Here is a 26,755-nt window from a genome sequence, read left to right as displayed (position 1 = left end):
TCTTCCCTAGGAGTTTAAAAATAAAACTACTAGTAAGTTTCGAAAACAAATTTGATAATTGTTTTCCGAAATCCTCGAACAAATAATACGACTGTTTCTCAGAAAAAATAGTATTTTAAAGTATTAAGTATAAATAACAGACTAAAAACTAAAACTAATCGCTGTATACACAGATTACTTGTATTCCAGGAAAAAAATCAGATTAACGTGTCTTATAAATTTTATTTAACATATCACATATATACAAGGTGTAGAATGCATAGCCTGAAGAGTATTAGGAGGCATTAATCAAAAGCCAGAGCCAGAGTTAGTGTAGCAGATGGGTTAACATGAGCATTCGCTCCGGGAGAGAAGTTCTCTATATAATACTCGATCCGTGGTATTATATCCGTGGTCCAGGCTCCAGACGAGCGCTCACGTGGTCGCTTTGTCAGCTAACCAACCAACATGATGAAGAAAAGGAGATTCTCGAAGTCGTTTCGGGGGGTAGTATAGTTGCGGTGCCCGCGATGCCAGCGCAGGGTGGGCGGCCAAGTCTTCTAAGAATCGCGCAAGTCGATCGATCCGGCAAAGTATACCCGCTGCTCCGTCTCTACATTCGACTAATATAACCGTATAGAGAATAAGGGGGTGGGTTATGTTATATATGTACATCCATGTAGACGGTATAAAGCCATGTTGGATATTCCTTACATGTACACGTGTACTCTCATATCTACTTTATGCCATAGCTTCTATTCACTGATAGAACAACTTTTTGGGAGCAATAAACCAGAGTTATTTTATATTATTTTATGCTACTCATATCAATTCAAACGAATTAGTTTTTTCCATATTAAGAACAAAATTTATTTATTTCAGAAAGTTTTAATTTTGTGCAAAAAATTTTAATTTTGATGCAAATTAATAATATATCTTGATTCAAGAAATGAATTACATTTGATTATTTTATTCGAAAAATTAATTAATATTACAAAAATATTTCTAAAAATTTACATTCATAATTTTTTTTTTTAATTTAACATGTAAATTTTATAAAAAAAATTTTTTTTATAAAAAACGTAATAAAAATAATCAGATGTTAATTTCAGTATCATAAAAAGAAATAATTTTATCATGAAAAGTATTTTGATTGAAAAAAAATTTCTTCGATTCGAACCTACGCCCACCAGCGTCTGGATAAAATCACGACAACCAAATAGTTCATTAAATTATTTCTTTACTATAAAAAAAAAAAAAAAAAAAAAAAAAAACATAATTTATAATAAGTATAAAAAGTTATTCTACCATAGTACATATAGTAACATCAATAACCTTTATTATCATAGATTGCATTAGCCATCGGACAGGGCCATTAGGTAAGGCGGCGGATGCAAACTATACTGGTGATTATCAGGGTTTGGATTTAGCAATAACAATACACATAAGTATACAATATACCAGCGACGAACATATATATGAAGTGCAGTGCATTGGATTTGTTGAGTATTATCACCGTGACTCTTGCACGAGTGCACGAGTTCCAGGAACTACAGCACGACTGCTCTTCGCCGGATCGTGGCGGCTGCATAGGCGTGGCAATAAAGCCTGCTTCTACGGATACAATCCCTACAGTCCGCCACATAATGTACTACACCACATATACACCTCTATATATGTATATGCATGTGCAGTATCGCTAAAGGAGATCCAATCTCCGGTGTATAGTATCTCCTCTTCCTTTCCCTCATCCTTACTGCACTTATTATATATGTGCAGAATAAACGCCTCCAAGATTTTCCTCTCCGTATGTTTAGTTATTTTTTATTACTTCTCTTAAAAATTTTTCTCGGTTACATCGCTTTTTTATTTACGGCAAATTACTATTTTTACCTTTTTCGGGTCTACTCCGTTAGTATTGGTTTGCCTTTTTTACGAGACAGAAACGAGCACGGTTATTTAAAACGATTTTATCTCCGTCTTCTGCTACGATACTGGGAGGATTATGGATCGACCATTTCGGCAGGATACCTTCAAGCTAAAGAACGATAACCCGGACGTTTACATTTGCTACTACATTTTTTATATGATGGGACAAAAAATAGTTTTGGATTTCGAACAGTTATAAAAAAATTCAATTAATTCAATTCTAAAGAAAAATATTGAACCAAAAAAATTATTTTTAGGCATTAGATCTTGAACCAAGAAGCAAATTTATTTAATTGACTAAAAATTATTTGAACCAAAATCAATTTCTTATTTTAAGAATTTTGTTACTTGGTTCAAAGTTATTTTTTATTAGGAAAGGTAAAAATTCAAAAATTTATTTTTTTTTTTAATAAATTTAGGTTGTTTTTAATTTTGCAATAAAATTGAAAATTTTATAAAAATTTTTAAATTAAAAATAATTGATTTTTATGCGAATTTGATGTTCCTCTAAAATTACAAAAATAATTTAAAACGCTCCGAATTTTAAGGTGTGCAATCCTGTCTATGGATTTCATCAGCATCAAAATCAATTATCAAATAATTAATAGTTAAAAACTAATTTTTATTGTATGTTAAGTCCATCGAAAAAAATGTAAATTGGAGTACAGTTTAGGCATCAGGTAGAATAGTTTGGTAAAAAGTGAAATGAATTCCAGAATTGAGAGCGGTAAGTTTTAGTTTTTTATATCCTTCATATATAGTTTTTGTTGAATGTTTTTATTTTTTATTTTGTGTCTAGCGATGAGCATTTCACTCAACGGCGGGAGAGTGAATTAGAAAGAGAAAGAAGAAAAAAGAAGAGATGAGAAGAGAGAATTGAAGGGAACTTTAAGAGCTCTCGCAAAGCGCAGCTGATTCTCGGAAGGTTTCATGCCCCGTAATCTTTCGCGAATAGACATTTCGTTTTATTTCTCTCAGTGCCCCGTCTGTCCGTCCATCTACTCTCTTTTTCCCTCCGTCCTTTCTCTTATGGTTTAGCTACAACAGAATTACTTTACTTCTAGAAATATGATCCCCCACTGCATCTCGATTGAAACTCAATCTCCGGGTTTGCTTTTTTTCATTCTATTATACTATTTTTTTAGTTTGTTTATCAATTTTTTTAATCCCTTGGTCTCTTCCTCGCTATTTATCTTCTCTGGACCATTTTAGTCAGTATTAAAAACTCGTTTTATTTAAATTCTTGGACACAAGAGTCGATTGCAATCTCAACTTGCCTGTCAGTGTCCAAAATAATCGACATTGACAACTTATCATGTTTTCTGGTTTTTTTTTTTTTTATTTTATTAATTGAATCCATTAAAATTCGAATTTTTTATTTTTTAATTCAAATCATCTTTTGACCAATTGAAAAATTTATTATATATTTTAAACGTAATATAAAAATTTTTTAAAGTTTAAAATGAAACATAAATGCAAATTAGGAAAAATAATTCATTGATTTTTAAATATATTTTTTATATTTAATTTAATTTATTAATTATTTTTTTTTAATTATTATTATTATTATTTCCAAGTGATTTAACCAGATCAAAATTATATCACTCATAATTATCATTATCTATTTTTTTTTGTAAAAAGCAAATTATCATTGCGCTCCGAGAGTAAGAGTACGTTAAGATTGTTATCAATTGTTTATTCACAGAATAAAAGAATTTTATCATGGATACATAAATGAATTATTTTTATTTTTAATGACTAAATACTTATATGGATTATTCGTATGGAGTTAAACGGGTGAGGAGAATATTTAAAGTAGTCTCGTACGGTTTAGTTCGTCGACCTTTGTACCTATATATACATATATACGACATTATCCCGTACGTAGCATGTGGGTGTCACTATATATATTGTACTATCTTTATTTTATTTAAATATATTCTTCTATTCTATCGTCTTATTATCATTATCGTTACCTTGCATTTAATTTAATGAAAAAAAAAAATTATAATAACAAAATAAATTAAGCTATGAGTTTAGTAATATTTATAAATAATTATTTATAAGCTAAATTATTGATGTATTATTTTTTCATCTGGTATAGCGGTTAATAATAAATCAAAACTTGAAAGCCATGTATTTGGCTTTAAAGATATATCTGAAGATTGCTGTGTATACGACAATAAAAGCAAATAATTATATATACGTACACGTTGATATCTATGTATATAGTTTAAAATTACGTACATACGGCGCCGTAATCTTACTCAGAAATTTATTAAGTCAACATTCACGGTATAAATAGTTTATAAAAATGTTTAAAAAATTTATTAATAAAAAACAAATTTCATTATTTTTTATCGATATTGTTATCGCTTGTTTTTAATAAACCTTGATCTTTTTTTCAATTTCATTTTTTGCTATCAAAAGCAATTATGTATAATCGCTGAGATTAGCTTGAAAAAATTTAAACTTGTATTAAAGAAAAATTGTGATGAATAAATAACAGATATTTTATACATGACTAGAATAATAATTTTTCAATTCAAATTTTATTTTTTTTTTAAGAGCTAAAAAAACGTCAAAAATTCCATCAATAATTTTTTTTTATGTTTTAACACTCGTAAATTTAGTAATATTTCGAAATTTAATAAAATTGAACAAAAGACCTTAAGTGAAATTTTAAATCAATAATACAATTTAGCAGATAATTCATTTTTTTATAGTCTATAAATTTAAAAGTCAAAAAAACTTATTATAATAATATAGAAAATTTTTTATTACTGCCCATAGAAAATGTGAGAATTCAAAATAAAAAAGCTATTTATTTTTCCTAAGCCTCCGGAATCGTCCCACATTTAGAAATTTTTTCGTAATGACTCACATCGATTTCAGTCACTTATATTCGCCTGAAAAACTCAAGAATATTAATGAATTAGAAAAAATTTTGATATGATATTTTAAACTATAATAACATTTTTCCCAAAAAACATTAAAATGATAAACCGAATTTTCGCATAGGGATCAAAAACTTAAAAATAAAACATATAATTACTCCTCAATTCTTAAGTCACATGAAAGCGTATGATTACAAAATATATATAAGAGTCGAGGTATAATTATTACAATGTGTAATTTGTAATTGAGTTCGAGGAAATTTATAAAAAAATTTAAACCCGCCCACAGGAACTCTCCTCTGTATTTTATTTAATCATTGCTCAATATATTGCATCAATAAAAAAAAGTTATTTCGATGATAATGAGCTGAATATTTAAATGAAATAAAAAATAATATTCATTTTTATAAGCGGAAAATATTAAAAACCTACATAAAATACCGTAATAAACTATCGATCCTTCTATTCGGTATTTCTGTATTTGGAGTATTAAAAGCCAAGGTTAGAATATTTGTTGAGCTGAACATAACGTCTGTGCTATTTTCTCACGCACACACGTTTTCGCTTAACATTGTTATCATTATTCTCCTCGACTTAGTGTATTGCGTGTTGACAAAAAAGGTCGAATAAATTTTTTCTGCTAAAACTAGTCTAGAAAAATTTTAATATTCAACAATTAAAATCTTTTTAAAATAATGTATGGCAAGAAAAAATAATAAAAAAAAAAAATGAATGGCTGTAAATGCAAAAGTCAGTCCAGTTCAGTCATAAAGAAACACTTGTAGTAATTCGTAGTAAAAACAGTCAGTTGGTCATACTTGAATGACTATCATCAGCTAAATGACTTAAATCATTTGTTTGCACGGCAATGTCAATATCGTTTTTTTTTTTTTTTTTTTTATTGTTTTTAAACAATTGACTACCTTTTATACCTTTTGACTAAATTATATAGCCTTAACTTTCCTGCTTGATAAAATAAAATATAACAATCAATTAGACTTCAATGATAATAATAATAATAATAATAACCAACTGTACAATTTAATTATTTAATTATTAATATTGTATTATTTACCTTTAAAGTCGGATTGATATTTCCATAAATTTTGAGTTTATTTTAGTGAAGTTTTAATTAATAAAACACTGCATTAGGCGCCTGGCAAAAGCGTCGCAATCCGTGATCGCGTTACCATTTGATTTTTACATTAAGTGAAACTTTACGAAGACTATTTATACATTTATAGCGGTTTTTTAGTATTTGTGAGATTGCGGGAGTCCACTGTAATTATTTTTTATTTAACTGTCAAACATAGCACTGATTATTAAAAAAAACTTGTAATTATTGACAAGCTCGAGGTGTTTACGAGCAACACAATCCCATACTGATCATGGCGTTGCTTCTCACCAGGCGGCGGTGTTTGAACTGATTCTAATGCGCGGGAAGTTTGAAAAATTTCATGTGATCTAATTATTTGTCAAATTTTTTGTGGTTATCAGGATAAACTTTACTATTTTTTATTGTTTTAAACATAGTATATTACACATCTAGGGCAGTAAAATAAAAAATGTCTCAGATAACATGTAATTGTTGTCCGAGGCGAAGCCGAGGTCAATAAACATGTGATCTGAGGCTTTCTTATTTACTGCCCGTGGTGTGTATACTATTTTTCTCCTCGACGGAGGCGGAAAGCGGCATTTTCGTTTAGCGCAGCGGGAGGAAAATTGACGCTTTCCGCCCGGAGGTGAGAAAAATAAATTACTACTAAGAAAGTAATAATAAAATTGCCTTTAAAATTTTCTTTATGCCTCAATTTTTGAAATTTTTTAAATAATTCATTTATTTGTTATAAATTTGACTATTAATTTTAATATAATAATATAATAATTATGCAAGTCATATTAAAAATTTAAAGGCTAAATAGTTCAATAACTATTTTTAAATAAATATTTTCATCCGTTGAATCCCATTTAATCAATGTTAAAAATGAACTGTTTTTACCGTCTGCTGTAAAATTTTCTAAATGTGGGGTACGACGTATTAATGGCAGTATCAATAAGTACATTTTTATAATCAGAAGAATGTTTTTCTAAAAAAAAAATGTTGAATTATTATCATTGTTCTAAAAACTATAATAAATTAAAAATTATGCAAAGAATCTAATAAAAAAAATGGTTAATAATCAAATGTTTTGAAATTGATACAATAAATTTTAAAAATTTCATTATTATTTTAATATTATTTATAGACTTTTGATAAATTATGGTGACAGTTAGGATTTTAATGCAAATATTTCTTCATTTAGATTTTTAGTCATTACTTCAAACAATTACTAATCCCAATTTTAACATAGAGTTAATATAGTTATTTATAGACCAAAAAAAATCAAAATTATAAGGATAAAGTTTAATAAATAATCAACTGTAAAATTATTATTATTTTTAAAAATTTTAAACTAAGTAAAACTTCAAATATTCAAGTACAACCAATAAACCTATAAAATAATTTGTATAAAAGTTATTAAAATATAAAAATTGATTGTAGATAGTAATGAAATTAAGAGCGGTTTATAGTTGATTTTCAAACGTGTTTTTCTCATGTATGTGATAAAATTTCGAAAAAAACGCTTCGCTCTTCGATAGATAATTTAATTTTTTGGAAAATTTTCATTTATTTATGCATAAAATCCGTTTTAAGATTCCATTTGTTGTACAAGTATGACAGAGATACTTTCATTTGTCCAATAGAGGGCGAGAGAGAGAAAAAATGTAAACCCTTCTTAAATAAAACAAATTGAAATTTGTCACATGAGTAACGATGTAATAACAGGGGTAAAAAAAAAACATACGTGTTAATGTGATGATCACTTTCACCGTAATTGGCATCGGTCCATTATTAAACATCAAGAGAGGTTACATATACATATATGTATATATAAACGCGTGTATTTATATAAATGTACATACACTACGAATATATATATCCTGGAACTGATTAATTTAATGCAAATTACCCGGTCGAGTCGAGTTTCCGCGTACGGCTTTGTATTCATTCCTCTTTCTACATACTCTTGTTATATCCTGGGCGCTGGGCAGCACACATCGCACATTAGCGTGCATGCTCTGTTACAAACAACATTGACAAATTTCTAGGTAGCAACAGACATTAATGATGTTTGTACTTTTATCATGATTTTCGCATCATGCCAGCTGCTAGGTGTCTCTTAATATATTGTCCTATCGATCGGATGATCATGTGCATTTTACGCGTCTGGTTGTCTACATTATATACATGTATCTAAGTATTAAATTAATATAATTGCATGTTTGAAGTATGATACATGCGATAGATTGCTATATATGTAAGTATAGGCGATGTATATCGTGATTCATTCGAATCAATTAATAATTTTAATTCTTTGTATTTTCTATGGAAATAAAATTGATGGGCAATATTCGATTATTGTAAATAGTATCTTTATTTATGCAGGTAAAATTGATTAAATTAGCCTTTTGATTTTTTTGAATTTTATTTTAATAAATAAAGTTGTTAAATTTGATCAAGTAAAGTGAGAATTTAAAGTACAGTTAAAAATTTTTCTGTGTAGAATTTTGAATTAAATTTTTGTAATGTTATTTTCGGCAGCAATAATTTTTCAAATATTTATTTTTCTCAAAATTAATAACTGAAAAGATAATTTAAAAAATCTTGATAAAAATTAAGAAAAATATTTTTCATAAAAGATATTTTGTCATGGATAAGATTTTTTAAAAATTGTGTTAAATTTTTTTCCTAGCATTTAAAATAAATTTTGATCACAATAAACTGTTAAAATATCTACAAATTATATAATCACGGAAAATTACAATATAATAAAAACTTTGAGATCGATAAAAAAATAATTTGCCATAAATGAACTGAAAACTGCCAAGTTAACAATAAGTTATATTTTAAAACAACTTCCTTCCAATTAATAGCTATCAGACATAAACATCATAAATTATATAAGACAAAATGAATTAAAAAATAAAAAATTTTTCATTTTTTGCTTTAAACTGATTTAATTGAAATTGACATATAAACTTGATATAAATATTAAAAAAAAAAAAGATTGCAATTTTTCATTAAAAGCTTTTCTTACTTTTGCTTGAATTCATAATTATATAGGTCATTTATCATTAAATGTATGTACACTATATATTAAAGAGATATAAATCGCTAGTGATATAAATGACTCAATGTATGTTAGCATAATCTTGATAAAACAAATAATAATAAGAATAGCCTCGAGCGATAATGCCTGAAAAATAAAATAGCGCGCAGAATATGTAGAACCGACAGGATGATACGTGGGTATATAATGGACGAGTACTAGGAAATAATTTAAACAACTGTCAGATATAAAGTTTTATTATCGAAATAAAACGTTCAATGGATTTGTCACGCTATGTACGGAGTAAACCGATTCATAAGAATGATGTAAACAACTCTTTGCTCGTTAGGGTGAGCTATTTAATTCACACTAATGTGATATGAAGCTAAAGAGGGGATTAAATATTAAAATACGGTATTCAAATTTTATGCATATACATTCATTTATTTCGTGTAGGATTCACTACGCACGTGGGCACCGTAATTTGCATTTTAATCGAAATTGCTTTTGTTCTTTTTTTTTTTTAATTTATTCATTTTCCATGAAGAGATAATAAAATTTTAATATTTACAATTACTTAATACTTGAAAATAATATAACTCGTACTCGGAAAGTCAGAATTACGGTATATAGATCACGGCATATGCCCTCGAAGTCTGATGGGTGAGTGAGCTTTCATTGAGTGATTTCTTGGTAACTCCATAGTGCCCAATGACATGTCCAACGGTTTAAAGTCTTGTATTTAATTGTGTGTTAAACTTATTATAAAGTCCACGTGCACTACCAATACACCAGAGCCCACATATAATGTCATAATATCGACGTACAAGTAGGATGTGGATGTTGGATATATGGAGAGTAAGAGTAGGAGTAGGAACAGGACGTAGAACCTTGGGTTTCTGTATTATAAAAAATAAAAATTAAACAGTAGGTATATCTATATGTGTAAGGGTTAAAGGAAGGAAGACACGTATAGCTTTTGCGTGATCACCTGTGTGTTAACGAGTGAGCCATTTCCGTTCTTCTTTTCTTCTTCGAAACAATTTGTCCCAGCGACAGGCCATCTTATTATTACATTATTTAATTTGTTAGTACTCGTCATACGTATCAACATACGAAAATTTTTTATCAGTCATGAGCAAACGAGGTTCCTGAAAAAATTGTTTTTGTTTTTAATTGTTTTAATGAGAGATGCGTATCGGGGCGATGACTGAGACATGGTTTCATTTTGTGATAATTTGCTATTTTTCAGTCTAATTATGATTTAAAAGATAAAAAAGAATAATTTTGAGAATACTTATTCTGAATTAAGTTAAAAGAGATTTTGAATTTTATTTTTTATAAAATTGTTTATTTGGGTATAAAATTAATTTTGTTAAAAAAAAGTATTTATTGTTCTTGAGGGATATCACCTACGGAAAAATTATATGAGCAAATTTTATATGTTTTCATATATGTTGAATATATCCGTTCATATGTGAAAAAAAATTTTTTATTTTCCAAAAAACGGTATTTTATTTTTGTATGAAATGATACATGCAAACATATAAATTTTTCATATCTTTGCTTATATGTTTTCATACACTAAAAAAAATAATTAACTTGACTCAAGAGAAAAATTCTTGCATCAAAAATATAATTTTGAAGAATTTCATTGCCTTAATTTAAGTAAAAAAATTTTTAAATTGAGAAATTTTTCTTTATTTAAATAAATTTTACTTGATTCAAAAATTTTTCGTTTTGACTCAAGACGATAAAATTCTTCAAAATATTTTTTTTTTTGTTAAAAAATTATTCTCTTAAATCAAATTAAATTTTTATTCACTATATATATCTTTTCGTGAGGATAACCTTTTTGTTGTAAAAAAAATTTCACGATAACTTGACATTGGTTTTACTTACACTTGTATAAAAATATAAAAAGAATAATTCAAAGTATTTGAGTTCACAAAACTATATTATTTCTCCTAACTCCCCGTTGTTCTGCTTCTTCGTAACTTTTTTTTTTACAGAAAATAAAGCGATACAAAAATAACCAGAACAACTGTCATTTATAATAATTATTACAACCCTAACAATCATAATTATAATTATAATTGCAATAATGTTTAAAATTAAAGTTCAGAGCAGCGACATGTGGAAAATACCTAATTATGTGTAAAGTGATTTATGTGGGAATTATTTAAACTGCAGTTTTAATATCTTCTTAGATGTATAGAATTAGCAGAAAAGAGAATAAATATGTTAAAGCAACATACATATATGTAAAAGACAATGGGAGTTTTTATTAGCCCACGTGTTACGCGGAACTGTGAAAGTATTAAAGAATAATTGTAAGGTTGAGTATATTGTCACGTGATTTCTCGGGAGATGACTAATAATTATGTAAAAATGTACATAAATCTTGTTTCAGAGAAATACTTATATGGAGAAAGAAGAATAGGGGAAAGGCCAGATACAGAATTTATAAAATAAAAAAAAAATATATATTTTTTTTTCCCATAAGAAGAATCTTAGAAATTTGAAATCTGAGAAATTATTCAACAAAAAATTTATCGAAAAAAGTTACCCGTCTTACATCATAATCCTTTTCTGAGAAGTTAAATAAACAAAAGATAGGTGATTTAACATGTGAATAGACTGTTGTTGTCCATCAGTGAGTCGATATTAATGTAGAGAAGAGTAAGAGCATAAGAAGCTGAAGATGAAGAAGAATAACTAAACTTAGCAAAAAAAAGGAAGAAGCTGAAGATGATGAAGAAGAAAAAGACCAAGAAGATAATATGTATATAAAAGAGTAGAGACTAGTTTTGAGAGGAGCATTGTAAGGCCCCGTACCGTGGTTTGGCTGTTGGGCGCATCTGTCGAGACGTCCATTGAGAGATTTCGTGGAAGTTGAAAACCGGAGGGAAGCCTTTATTCAAATCAGGCCCACATCTGCTGCTTTTTCGAGTAGGATAGTTATTTCTCACACACTTTTGTACTACATTTTATATGTATCTCATATATGAAGTTATAATGACGAGGGAAGTATATATATATGCACACACATTTCTTCCCAATACACGTTCACACATTTGGACTTATATGGATGTGTGATTACTAAAACAACAAAACTAAACTAAACCCTGAGATCTATACGTGTATCGACAATAAATAACTCCTCAAATTAAACAAAAGAAAGACTGTCAAATAAATCACACTCTAACGAGAAATGAGCGAAAATGAAAGGATAAAAAAAAGAAGAAGTATGCTATACTACACTCATGTATATGCGGATGAAATGTAGCCAAAAATAAATATATGATTAATGTCCACACGTGGATTCTTGAAAACGCCGGAGGGCTGACAGGTTGCTGCAGTGCATTAATAGTATTAGTATATTACACCAAATGGTAATGGTAATGGTAATATATAAGTGTGTACAACCAATGAAAGAGGATGTGATAAAATGTCGGATGATTGTGGAAGCAGACTAATTACTCAGAACAAGTAATCAAACCATATAAGTATAAGTGCATCAAAAACCAATTTCGACAGAAACATCTGCCGTTTCTTTTTCCTTTGTACGGGTTTTAGTTTTATTGTTATTATTTTTTTTTCCTCCATGTACATACTTAACGTATACATCACGCGCTTATTTTTATTATGCCACAGCTGTGAGAGCTATTATATGCAGTTCAGCTCTTACCATGTATATATGTAAGCTACTGATGTTTAATTCGACATTTCTCAAAAATTAAACTACTGAGGAATAAAGCTGCATGTACCTGGAATAGTTTATTCAGGGAAACAAAACGCACTGCGAACACCCGGCTACTAGTTTCAACTGAGCTCGGCGGTGACATCCTGCAGCTTTCCAAATTTCAAGGAAATCCGCATTAATCACCCGCTTTGGAAAATTTTAGGTATAAATAAATACAAGTTCTGTTGAAATCAGTAGCTAACAATAATTACAATTGTGAAGATAATTACTTATTATTATCACTTTATTCTATCATTAATAATGAGCTAATGAGACAATAAAATAGCTGATGATTTATAAAAATAAGTTCTATTTAATTGAACAAAATAGGATGGATTTAGATAAAAAAATCTAAAAAACAAGTATAAAATTAGATTTTTATTGGCTTTATTAATGATTATTCGAGCATTTTTGTTACTAATCGTAAAAAGTAGCTCACTTTTTATTATAAAAATTTTTTTAGTCACTCTACAGCCTTTAACTGTAAAACTGTTTAAACACGACGAAAAAATGAAGAAAATATCACTCGAAAGATTATTATTTTTTAGTGGTATTTTTGTTTTAAATTTTTCATTAACTGTTTCAGAAATAATCCACTTTCAAAAATTCCAAAATTATATGTCTGCTAATTACGGTCACATTGTAAGTAATTGTGTTGAGTAACAATATTAGTAAATTTAAGAAAAAATAGTAACTCACATTTTTTTTTTATTTTTTAAATTTCAATAGTGTGATCCTACGAATGAAAAACCCTGTGGTAATTCAAGTCTAGAATGTAAATTAACAGACTTGAATAACGTTTTTACATGCACTTATAAAGGTAAGTTATATATTCCACCTAACCCTACATTAAGAGAAAAAGTTTGTTTTGAAAAAAAATGGCCATTGTAGTGAGAAGAAATTAATTTTTTGAAAATTTTCAACAATTTTATTTTTTAGCTGAAGAAATCCAAATGTTTCTCTCAGTAACATTTCTATTGAAAAAAAGTTTTCTAGATTTGGAAAAAAATAATTTTGGAGAAAACAAGTTGTCTATCTAAAATTGTTTTTTTTCAAATCTAGAAAACTTTCTTTCAACAGGAAAGTTATTGTGAGAAAATTTTGGATTTCTTCAGCTAAAAAATAAAATTGTTGAAAATTTTCAACAAATTCATTTCTTTTCACTACAATGCCCATTTTTTTCAAAATAATCTTTTTCTCTCAGTGTAATTTTCTCAATGATTACCCTTCATTTTGGATTATTATTTTTATGTTCTAGTACAATTGGGACAGCTCTGTAAAGTTGATGAAGACTGTAATGAATATATATCACGTGCAGAATGTTCAAAACAAAAAAAATGTGTTTGTAAATTAGGTAGTATCCAAGCGGGTAAAGTATCATGCTTCCCACTGTTAGGTGAGTTTTGTGAAGATAATGAAACATGTCAACCGAATAATTCCATTTGTTTCGATAATTTATGCCAATGTGATAATGGCTATCTACCAAATTTTAATCGTATATGTTCACCAAGTAAGTTTTGAATTTTTTATAATTGTTAAAAATTGTAATAACACTCCTTTAAATAATATTTGATTTTAGTTTTGCTGGGAACATATTGCGAAAATAACAACGATTGTATAGGTATAAAATATGCTGAATGTTCAAAGGAAAATTATTGTACTTGTAAAGATCATACAGTTCAAATTAATCCATCTAGATGCGTTGCGACCCCGCATTTCATCTGTGAGTCAAATAGTCAATGTGAAGAAAACAAATTGTGTATTAATTATAGATGCCAATGTAAGCCTGGATTTCACTTAAGCCCTGCTTTTAAATGCGTTTCAGGTAAAAATTAAAAAATACATCATTTTTGCAACTATTAATATTTTTTGTATGTTACAGGTCATTTAGGGATGAACTGCGAGACTGATAATGAGTGTAGTAACTTGATAAGACATTCAATGTGTTCTGCAGAAAAAAAATGTGAATGTGATCACTTTCATTATCCTATAGAAGATTCGGTTTGTGCTTCAACTATTAACGATGCTTGTAAAAATAGCGAACTATGCACAAATGGATTTACTTTATGTCTCGATAATAAATGTCATTGTCAACCTAATTATGTTTATAATGGGAAAAAATGTGTTCCAGCGTCTAAAAATTGAAGTTAAAAAACAATCGTATTTTGCATGTCTCATAGCGCGAAGCGCGTGATGTAGTGCTTCACTCCCGACTCGTCAAGGTCAAGCAATTTATTTTTACATTACTGTAAAATTCAAAAACTTTAATTCTAAAATGTCTGTAATTTCTGTTAGACGTACACGGCCAATAATAATTACATTTATAGATAAAGTTTACTCAATATTGTCAATTTTTTTTATTTTTAATCATTTCAGATAACAGGCAACGTAATTAATACTTTCTATAATTGTTTTGTTTAATCAGAACAGGACGTGCTTGTGTGTAAAAAAGAAATAAAAAATCTAAAAAAAAAAAAAAAACAGAATTGGATTCTACTTATAGGAATTTTTGTTAAATCTTCATTGACTAAACCCTTAACAAAATTATTACTTAAGATTTTTTGAACATTCTTTAACTAATATACAGTTTTCCGATTGTTTAGTTGTTCAAACAATTTAAAAAAAATTGATCTGACCATTTTATTTATGCAGAACTTGATTGCTGAATTATTAAAAAAAAATATGTAATTTTTATCGCCACATCATTACGTCGAACTGAAAGAATTTTTCGTAAAGATAAACGAATATTATCTTTAAGTTAATATGGACATGATCAATGGCTGATATCTCGATATTGATAAAAATCCATTCAAAAACACTGCTCCGAGAAATTCTTTATACTTAAACTCATGAATCACTGAAAAAGTGCTGCTAATGGTCATCCTTTGTGGCTTTAAAATAACACTGGTTCATTTTTTTCTATGAATGATAAACTCATCATTTATATCAAGGCATTCGCGACAATTGAAGCCATTAGTGAATTAAAGGTTTCGTCGAGACGGATAAAAATGACAAAAATATTTCTAAGACATCATTATCATGATCAGTTGGTCCAAAGATTTAAGTTAATACCTCCAAGAGCCCACAAGAATGAGAACGAAAGATAGAGTGGAACTTAATCGTCCAGGAGACAAAGTATAGGTAAGTCAAAGTATAAAAGTATGAGGGATGGGAGACAATAACACTTTATACTTATATATATTCGAGCAATCGAGCAATCGCGGCAACCTGAGACGTCTGATTGTTTACAAGGAAATCGTAGGCGGTCTTTTGGCTTTTCTGCGATTTCAATCGACGCTACATCCTGTAGTATGATTAGACGATGTCCAAGACGCAAAATTGTGATTTTTTCACTACTCTATTAGATAACCACAAGGCTATACTTATAAAAAAAAAAAAAAAAAAAAACCTTGCCGAGAGAATTTGACATACCATAAAAATTATAGGATTTATATAAAGAAGATATCTTATAATTTTTTTCCTGAAATCAAAATGACGGATATTTAGACGTAAATTTTCATCTAGATTATCTCATTAAAAAAAATTTTCGAGATAGCAGATATAATTTTGGTGATTCTGTCATTTCATATATCCTATATACATTAGAGAGAGTGTGTTACGTTCTTCTAAGAAGAGCGATCCATAAATAGCTACGCGAAGATTCAGCGGGTGCACTACCTGGAATCTCGGGTCTTATATTCCCTCTACATCACGTTAGTAGACTAAGTCGAGTCGATTGAGTCATGCGAGCAAGTGGGAATAAGAGACGATCCTCGACTTAAATTTTTTACTTTTATTTCTATCTTTTTTTAATTTCACTTTGATATAGAAGAAATAGTTTATAATATAATACAAATAAAAAGGATCAAAAGACTAGTCTAAAAAGGTAACCGGCGACCTCTTGATGACGATATTACACACCAATGTGAGTCAAAGCCAACCAAACCAAACTCTGGAATTTAAGACTCGTTTAAACTTGTTATGTATCGGCAGGTCATCCAGGTCTAAGTACACAATCATACACATTATATATTACCAGAATTTAATATGCGTTTACTTTCTATAGAAGCTTTACTTATGACACTTCGACGAACCGAGCTAGTCAAATTACCGATTTACGAACAAATAAAACAAGAAGTTGTTTTGTTATAAATTAACTTTTATCGCTCGGTCACAAGTGCAAATGTGATAGAAGCTAACAGGAAATATTTTTATATAGCTTAACCTCTTTTTATTGGTGTCACTAGTTCAAGTAATAAAGTATATCTGTTTCACTGCATCTCCTTGTGTTTAATGATTTTTCTCTGAAATTTTTGCAATTAATCAAATTTATTTTCTGCACACCTCAAAGAGGTCTTTATTCTTGTAAAATTAAAAACTTGGATAACCATAAAGATTATAATTTACAAATTTTATGCCCTTTAAGTCTCTCACTACAAATAGTTACAGAAAAAAATCCAATTGAAAAATTTTTACATATTGAAATATCAAGTACGATAACTACATAAAAATCAGCAATTTTAAAATCAATTTACTAAAAATTTAGTAAGTCTACGGACTATACTTTCAAATTAGTTAATATTTTTTACTAATTTAAAAAGTTAGAAGATCTAAGTTCACCACAGAATCAGTAGAAAAATAACATTTTTATTTGTTGAATTTAACATTTCAATTAGTGAAAAATCTACTAATTAAAAATATCACTATTTTCAACAATTTAAAAAGTTGAAAACTATTAATTACTAGTAGGATACTTTGGATGTTTCTAAAAAGTAACTATTGACTGACTATCAATCAGTTATTTTTTACTAATTCAGCTTTAGAGAGAACATTTTCAATTAATCTACAGATCTTTTGAAAATTATTCCTGTTACATTTGATAATTTTTTATAAATAAATAAAATACGTAAATTTTTGTGCAGAAGTAAGTGATTGCTTATCAGCTAATATGATAGATTAAATGTGTATTTTGATTGAAAAAACTTGTAAAATTGTTAAAACAAATACAATAGTAAAATTTTAACAAATAGTCAAAGATATGTATATGTAGTTTTCGGTCTAAAAGAATTGAAATGTATAAAAATTAAAGCTTATTCAAAAAACTTTCAGATATAATTTATATCAATTTGATAAGTTATTGCATTCGAAAGTTATTTTAAGAAAAATCTACAAAAGTATCATTTTTTGCAACTTTTGAAAATTTTCAATTGCTGTCGTTTTTCAACTAATTAAACAATTTGACTCGTTTTCAAACTTGACCTTATATAGGGGAAGGGGGGGGGGCAAAATGGGCCCCTTAAGAAAAAAATGTTGATATCCTCAGTGTTTTTCTCTGGTTTTACTTTTTTTTTAGTCCCTTGCTAAGTATTTGACCTCAATTTGCTCTGTTCATTAAAAATAAAAAATTGAAAATGTGGGGCAAAATGGGCAACCTTCAGAAAATTTTTATAATATGAGTTTTTCAGTTCGTTTTACTTTTTTTGGCCTTTTACTGAGTTTATGGTATTAATTTTTTTGTGTATATCGAAATTAAAAAATTGAGAAAAGTGGGGTAAAACGAGCCCCCCAAAAAACTCAATATGTTTCTTACTTGTTTTATATTTTGAATTTTTTTATTATGTATTCAGTATAAAAAATTAGGATAACAATAGACCCTAAAAGCCATCCCTGCAACTTCCCGCTAACTCCATACCTAAGCGCTCCACATTTCACGCTAAAAGCAATAATAAATCAGGTAAAAAATGTCGGAGTAATTTAAAAAAAAACGCGTTTTTTGAATTATTTCGACAACGGTATCTTTCAAACTAATCAACCAATTTCAGTAGCGTTAACGGCGATCAACGCGGGTTTCTAAGCTTAAAAACCGATCAGTTTTTCGAATCGATTGGTGAAGCCAATAAAAATGTATCACAAAAAAAAACAATTTTTTAGAATTTTTTTGACGATATTTCACAAATGAATTAACTGATTTAAAAAAAATTAAAGGTATTCTATGCAGTCTTTCTAGAACAAAAAGATTATTTATCACTAACCAAACAATCGAACGTGAAATTTCAAAGATGTAATAAAAAAATACTTTTTTTAATTTTTTAAAATTAAATATCTCTTGAACCATTCAACCGATTTTGACGTTATTGGCAGCGATTGAAGTGATTTTTTAAGCTCTAAAAATCATCTTGTTGAGTCAAAAATGATCCAGGAATAAGTGTCGGAGTTATGTAAGAAAAAAAAAAAACACTTTTTCCCTGATATTTTGTTCACGATACCTCACAAACGAATCGACCGATTTTGATCGCGTTGACGCCAATCAACGCAGTTTTTTAAGCTTAAGAGCTGATTAGTTTTTGAAAACGATTGATTCAGCAGATTAAAATTTATTAAAAAAAAAAAAATTTTCGGAAAATTTTATTTTTGAGATTACTCAAAATCTATTGGCCCGAATTACCTTAAATATTATAAAATATTTAGGGGCAAAGAAACTCTTTCGATTGCTGTCAATCCCGTTTGAATCGGTCGAGCCGTTTAAAAGTTATGAGAGGTTTACGTTCATACACACACACACACACACACACACACACACACACACACACACACACACACACACACACACACACACACCATCGCAAAAATAGTCAGGGAAGCTTCTGTAAAATAAATAGTTTTTTAACAAAAAATACAGTCGACGCTCTCTGTATTGGACCTCTCTGTATTTGACCGCTCTCTGTATTTGACCACATTCTTCCTCTGTATTTGACGATTTTACACAGCTCTTACTTATGGACAAGGACGAGTCAAATACAGAGAATGGTCCTGTACGGGCGAGTCAAATACAGAGAGCGTTGACTGTATAGTAAATAATGCTGTTATTTAAATCGTGACCTAGTTCGTACTTTACCTATATAATTTTTTCTATAATTCAAAAATTCTAGAACACGTTTAACTGAAAAATATTCTTTGGTTTTTAAAGTCTAATCGGCCTATTATACCTCTCAAACACTTCGAGAGTTGAAAGTGTTGGAGGCCCATTTTGCCCCCAAATATTTTTGGATATTGAAAATTTTAGGGGGCCCATTTTGCCTCTAGGGGCCTATTTTGCCCCCCCCCCTTCCCCTACATCTATCAACTTTTATATTTTTTTACCTAATTATTCGACGAGACGGAAAATAGATGAACTTTTCATAAGTTCTGACATTCAGACCATTACAATAGTTAGATTTCTATCAAATTTATTAAAAACGATTATTAATTTTTGTATAGTAGTCTTTTCTACCATGTATTAGATTTAAACAATTAATTTTAATCAATAAAAATTTTTGCAAACTTACACACTTCAAAATAGACTAAATAAGCTAATTCGTTAACGATTTAATTGAAATTTTTTTTTTTCATTCAAAGGATAAGCTTTGATTTTTTTTAAAGTCAACAAAATCGGTTTCACATTCTTTGGAATATCTGAAGATGTCCTGTAAGCTTATAAATAAACATAAAAGCCAAGTGATAACTTCCCACTCAGCTTTGCTCCGACCCATCTTTCAAGTAAGCCGCAGTTAACGAAAACTCGTTACAGCTGATATCGGTAACGACTTATCAGAAACACTGAGCTGAGTGGTTTGGCATAGCAGTGACTCACAATTTGTGTACATACGTAGAATATGCTCCGACGGAATCGGGATTGGAGTACGTAATACAATAAAAGTAAGTGTCTACATACATCTATAGTATACTATATCTTGTTCTGAGGTTTACGATTATCATTGATTTCTCATTTATTTTTACTTACAGGTAAAAGTACACCGTTCAGCTGTTCAAAGAGTGAATAGAAATGGTATGTAACTCACGAAGCAACCTCGTCAAGATATGATAGCGTCGATTCCGACGAAACGTTTCACGGACCACGCCTTATTTAACCGGATTTTGCCGTGACGATGTCTCGTGCCCGTTCCCGCCTTCTGAGAATGATATTTAGTCCCGAGAAAAATAATATACAGGGGGCTGGTGCTGTTACGCTGCATCGAAAATCGAAAGGTTCACATATTGTGTCAGTATAAATATATTGGTGAACAAGATTGGCTTTTGTCAATATAAATGATAATAAAAAACACTTTCGACTTTTTTTTTTGTTTTTTTTTTTTTAATTTTACTTTTTGCTTCATTTACAACTATAAATAATATTTTTATTTATTTTAGTGTAATAAATAAAAATAATCATTTATTTTATTTTATTGGGCTTAAAAACCGGTAGCCAAGTAAATTGTCAATAAAAAATATGACAAATTAATTTTTAAAATACTATGATTTAACATATTTATTAATAATTCAGGTTTATTTGGACTTTAAATATGACTCTATTTATATTTTATTTTTTTTTAATAAATAAATTATTTAAAATAACTTGAGGTAGATTTTTTTTTCATTTACATAAAAGTAATTTTATCAGTAGTTAATATTTTCTGAAAATGTATAATTACAAATGACGTTATTATCTCACTAATGATAGCGATTAAATTTTCTACGAATGAATTTAAAAATTACATAGTAAATATATATACTACATATTTATGGCTGTGATATCATTTTTAATTTATTGAATTCATTGAATATTCATAGAATTTTTTATTTATACACGTAATAATAGATAATAATCAATTAAATACCAAGTAGCGGCTATAAAAGTTAGTGTTAATGTTGGTGGATTTCATTTCGTTGCCGTAATAATAACGTCAGAGATAAATCATACAACACGATTATATATCTACGCACATTTAATGATTTAGTGTATAAATAGAATTTTTTGAAATATTTTTTTTTTAGTAAATCCTTGATGGTAATACCTGAGATTCTCGTTTTACATCGTGCATCCATCATCTACAGAAGTTACGGTCTGATGCCTTTTTTTTTCTCACTTTTTCAAATTTTTTAGTCAATCTATTTATCGTGTCCTTCCTATCCTTCTTTTATTCGTAGTCAGTTAATCTTTTTTTCTCTCTCTCGTTATTCACAAAACACTATTCTTCACGATGTTCAATCGATTCTCAGTACAATCAGAATATATTACAGAATAAAATTTTTTTTCTGTTTTCTGCATAAATTTGCAATAAAAAAAGTCATTTCCTTTCTCAGGTTTAATCGAAAATAAAGAAAAAAAATTAAAGTCTACAAAAAAAAAAAACATTGACAATAAATAAAAAAAAAATAACATGATTGTAATTATACATTTGTAAAATCATATTATACAATACTCGAGTTATGAAAAATATCCATCGCATGAGGCTCGAACTCACGACTTTTCATTTGCAAAATAGACGGCGCTCCGTACAAAAAGCTATTATACACATTACACTTTAACAGGACTATTAAAAATCATTTTTCAGCTTGAAAAAATGTTAATAAAATGTTAGTAGCTTGTGTTTGACTGTAAATATTAATAACGCTACTAACTTGTTATTAAGGAGAAATAATATCGCATTAAAATAACCCGAAATAAGAAAATGAGAATAAAAAGTGGGTAGAATTAGTGGTATATTTTTTCCTGGTTCTAAGAACTGTCGCAATTAATTTTTTGTTCTCGGCAGGAGATTTCAATTAGCTTGGTGGACCACCGTTTCAAGTGACAGCTATTGTATTATTGTTCTTTTATTTTATTTATAATGTTATGTATATATAGTGTGTTTACCCACTTTCTGAGAATGTATTCGTTACTGACTTTTATCTATAAGAATTCCTATAACAATTGATCTTGACGATGATAAAATTTGTCCTGTCATAGATTATATATATACATATATATTCGACGGAATATATAACATTAGCGTTTTATCGCTGTATTATTTTATAGTAAAGTATATAAAAAATAATAATAAAATGATACTAGTGATGAAAGATGAGGAATCTTACAGATGTACATCTAAAGAAGAAATAAAAAATAAAATGGCTAATGTAAAATCGCTCAAAAGTTTTGATAGTTTTTATTTATTACTCTTTTTAAATTTTAACCTACATACTTAGCATTCGTATTTTCTATTTTGGCAATTCCGAGTATTACATACACGACCGAGTTTTTAGCGCATACACTTAGCCAGCTGGCAAATTTACCGGACTTTTAACTTTTAATTTAATGTAATAATTTTCGATCATATCTTTATTGGACGTGAAATTACTTACTTAATTAACGAATTATTATATTTATACACCCCGAGTGTAATAATAGATCATAGATGCTTGAAAAAATATTAAGTACCTTATAATTCAAATCAAAAAATTTATTTTAATATTCTACAAAAATATACATCAACTTACTCAATAAAATTTTTCGTCTATTAAATGTAAAATTTATATAAGCCAATTTTAAAATTTTACGAATAAAATTTGTTCTGGATACCCCCAAAAACAATTTCTCTTCTTTTGATCCGATGACCCTAGATTTTACTGTCAATTTACGATAAATTTTTTTATGTGAAATCATTTAAATTTTTATACTCGTTGACCTATTCTACCTTTTGTGTATCCTTAAGTCGAAGAATTTATATTAAAATTAATTTCAACAAAACATGTTTTGCTTAAAGATAAAAATACAAAATAAACTGAATTTTCATAGTAAAAAATATTCACTCTTACTTAGTATTACTATATTTATTAATATATATTTTCTCTCAACCAAGCGATTGTATTATTTCATTCCAAAACATTTAAACGCAAAAGTTATTATTTTGTAATAAAATTTGATGGCTCAAGCTATTTTTGTAACTCCACCGCGAAAAAATATTTATGTCAAATAAATATGAAAGATATATTCAAACATAAATGATGAATCTATTTTTGCTCAAAGCATATATGTCCGTAAATAAAAAGTATAAATACATTGCATATGCTGAATGTATAAAGGAACACGAATGAAGAAACATTAATTTTTGCTAGTGAAAGCAGATTTATTTAGGTTAATTTGCTTAATCATGTATGAATTCAAAGGATAAGAAAACTTTGAAATTTTTATTATCAAAAAGATAGATAAATGTTTTGTTTACTGCCAAAACTTTATTTTATTCATTGCAGCTTTGAGAGATTAATTTTTAATTTCACATGTGTAATTTTTTGTTAAATATTCGGTGTAACATTTTGACAGGCGCATTATTTAACAAGCAATTGAGAATAAAAAAATGTTATTTTGCATTTCACAAAACGTTTTTTATACCGCTTTTGAGGTGTGTAGAAAGTCGATAAGATTAATATAAAATCAATTTTACCGCGCAGGTGCTATAAAAGATTTCATACTAATCTTATCGACAATACTTTATATCACACGTGTGTAAGAAGTCAATTCAAAAGTCATTGTTCAAATGCGGTGTATGGAATAAATTTGAAATTTTGGCTATAAAATTTTTTTCCCCGTTTTTTCAGCATATATTTTATGTATACAAAAAATTCATAAAGGTAATTATTAAAAATATCAAGGACCAAACTTGTCTTAGGCAAAGTAAAAATTTTCTTGGTTAAAGAAAATTAATTACCAAATTATTCACACAAATTTAAGTTGTAAATCACGTCCGATGTATTCACATTCTTTGATAAATCTGAAAATATTAAAGACGTAAAATATTTTTGTTTAAATTTAATCATCGTCCTTTTATTTCAAACGAATATATAAGAAGCAAATGGGACTTTGGCCAGTTGATTTAGTAAAATGATAAAAGCAACTATAACGGCATTATGAAACATAAAAAATTCAATTCAATAAATCATTAAAAAAAAAGATATTTGCGTGTCAAAGTGACATACGAAAAATATAAAAACTAAATCTTTAACATAAAAGGGTTACAAGGTCATAGTGTATTAGTTTCGACATTGCCATTGCCTTCGCATACCACTAACTCGGTTAATAAACACATTTATGTATCGCGTGTGTACTGACAAAAAAAGAGTATAATAGATTCGCGTAATAAAAGCGAATTCCCACAGCCGAGTTGTTATGGCATGGAAGAAAAAAACTATAAATAAATAAATATTAAATGAGGATCGCGACTGTAGAAAAATTTTTTCATTACATTTTACATTACGTGTATGTTACATGTATACACGTATGTTACACATATATTACGATAGTTGAGGTTGCGTACATTTAATAGACACTATTTTCTACGAATTGTCGACATCACCGAGAGCCTGACTATTTCGAAGCGATCTCCGTGACTTCTAAGAAGCGCTTACCGACACGCAGGTTAATTCAGTCACTGAAGACAACAGTATAAGTGCTTCTGTACACGAGCGTGTCATACGAGGTTTCTTCTTTACTGTCTCATACATATATATCACTATACCCGTCACTAGAATCCCTCATAAGAGATCGTTAATCTAATCGGCACACATGCGTCTATTAAATATCAAAATTTTTTTTATTTAAATCTGAATAGATATATAAATACAAACTTAGTTTTTAACAATTATATTTTAGCAATAAATCTTTTAACGAGATATGATAAGACATAAAAGTCAATGTTTTTTTTATTATTAAATTATCACCGAAAATATAAATTAACAAAATAATATTTTCTTTGAATTATTTATTGTATCACTTATTTATTTTCTTTTCATTTGATTAAAATATTGTGAGATAAAATTAAATGATTTTTGGAATTATCGTTATTTAGAGTATGCAAAATATGCTTAAAAAAATTCTGGAAAACCTTATATGTTTTGAGTTATGAGAATAAGAAATTAATAAGTTTTTCCATCTTATAACTTTATCATTTTAGCAAGTTTCGATTTTACTTTTGTTTGCGTTGTTAAATTTACAATTATGATTGCAATTACAACCAAGAATTTGCTTTTTACTTGTTGAAAGCATTATCTGTAGATAACGTTTGTATATTGACGCATTTGTTCAACAAGCAAACTTTTATATTACTTTAAAATAATCCAATAAAATTTTTTGAATTTTAAAAAATTAGGATCTAAAAAATTTTAATTAAATTTTTTCAGATTTTGGATGTGTTGTTTATTTTGAGAGTATTAAAAGAATTTAATTATTACTCATACCCTCAGAGCTTTTGAACAATGTAATTTTTCTGAAAGAAAATAAAAGAAAAATGCAGTAAAATTTTTAAGTAGATGATTAATAATAATATTATCCATCTTATCATCAAAATCAATTTGTAAAAAAAATACCAAAAGCGAAAATTAACTTTTTAATTTGTTCAATAATTGTTTCAAAAACTCCAGAGGTCTTAAGGTAGTTATCATTTCATATAATTTCAGAACTAATTAAATAACAAAAATTATAACTATATTTCATTATTTTTACTTTTCCAAGAAAACAATTAATCAAAATTATGTTATTTTAATATCTATTAATTCATATCAACAATTATTTTTCGAATGTTCTATATTTATAAATGATTGACAAGACAATCGTTTGATAATAATAATAACAAAAAAAAAAAACCGTAAAAAACAAAATAATTGCCGACACATATCAGAATCTGACAAGTGGCTATTCGTAGAAGTCGTTACGCGTCAACGCCGTACGTGAAATAGATTTATAAGTACTCGACATTTTAAAAGAAAAATCAAAGTTTTTTAATTTATTAATATTTATCTAAAACTGTCATACATAGAATATAATAACCAAGTATATTATGCATGTAGGCTGGTCTATATAAACCTAATAATTTATTCAATACTACGAACTACGATTATCCTTACTTTGTCTTGTCGTGTCTGGTAATTATTACGTATCATAAAATGATAGCCAATTCCCTATTCCCAGAGTTTGATATAAAACCGCTATCACATATCACATAACATTTATTATTATTTTATTTTTTAGTTTTATTATTATGAAACCTAAATGTTCCACGAATTTAATGTACGTAAACAAATCTAATAATGACATTCCGACTTCGATCTGAAGAAATACTGAACGTCGATTAAGTGTAATTTAATTATTGGAATATTTGGTAATTGTTATTACGCTCATGGCTAATAAGATAACTCAATATCATACTAGAATAATCATGTGCACACAATATACAGACCAATTTGATGGAATTTGGAATCTGTGC

General features: G+C 28.1%; 2 protein-coding genes and 1 long non-coding RNA gene across 3 annotated transcripts in view; 2 read left to right on the top strand and 1 right to left on the bottom strand.

Annotated features, from left to right (window-relative positions):
- The window catches only part of LOC123259631 (hybrid signal transduction histidine kinase I-like), a 34,407-nt gene extending 28,213 nt beyond the window's left edge, over window positions 1–6,194 (bottom strand). Inside the window, exon 1 of the mRNA XM_044720249.1 lies at window positions 5,881–6,194. The gene's annotated coding sequence lies outside the window, so the exon portion shown is untranslated. The remainder of the gene's footprint in view (window positions 1–5,880) is intronic.
- Window positions 330–14,853, top strand: LOC123259075 (prion-like-(Q/N-rich) domain-bearing protein 25). The gene is made up of 6 exons (XM_044719342.1): window positions 330–522; window positions 13,288–13,343; window positions 13,431–13,521; window positions 13,960–14,211; window positions 14,281–14,526; window positions 14,584–14,853. Exons 1-6 carry the CDS (start codon window positions 330–332, stop codon window positions 14,844–14,846), a joined length of 1,101 nt encoding a protein of 366 aa, XP_044575277.1. The 3' UTR covers window positions 14,847–14,853.
- A 2,734-nt stretch (window positions 14,854–17,587) lies between these two features.
- Window positions 17,588–20,814, top strand: LOC123259666. Its single transcript, XR_006508296.1, has 3 exons — window positions 17,588–17,625; window positions 20,097–20,396; window positions 20,484–20,814. It is a non-coding gene; the product is annotated as an uncharacterized LOC123259666 (long non-coding RNA).
- Window positions 20,815–26,755: the final 5,941 nt, after the last annotated feature.

The sequence above is a fragment of the Cotesia glomerata genome, linkage group LG2 (assembly GCF_020080835.1).
Source record: "Cotesia glomerata isolate CgM1 linkage group LG2, MPM_Cglom_v2.3, whole genome shotgun sequence".
Classification (NCBI taxonomy): Eukaryota; Metazoa; Arthropoda; class Insecta; order Hymenoptera; family Braconidae; genus Cotesia; species Cotesia glomerata.
This window is presented reverse-complemented; position numbering and strand designations above follow the sequence as displayed.

Excerpts from the sequence above, each read along its gene's own strand:
- LOC123259075 (XM_044719342.1), top strand. The coding sequence starts at position 330 with ATGAGCATTCGCTCCGGGAGAGAAGTTCTCTATATAATACTCGATCCG. Across the intron at positions 13,522-13,959 it reads TTTTACATGCACTTATAAAG|TACAATTGGGACAGCTCTGT; the intron begins GTAAGTTATATA and ends TTTATGTTCTAG. Across the intron at positions 14,527-14,583 it reads TGCTTTTAAATGCGTTTCAG|GTCATTTAGGGATGAACTGC; the intron begins GTAAAAATTAAA and ends TGTATGTTACAG.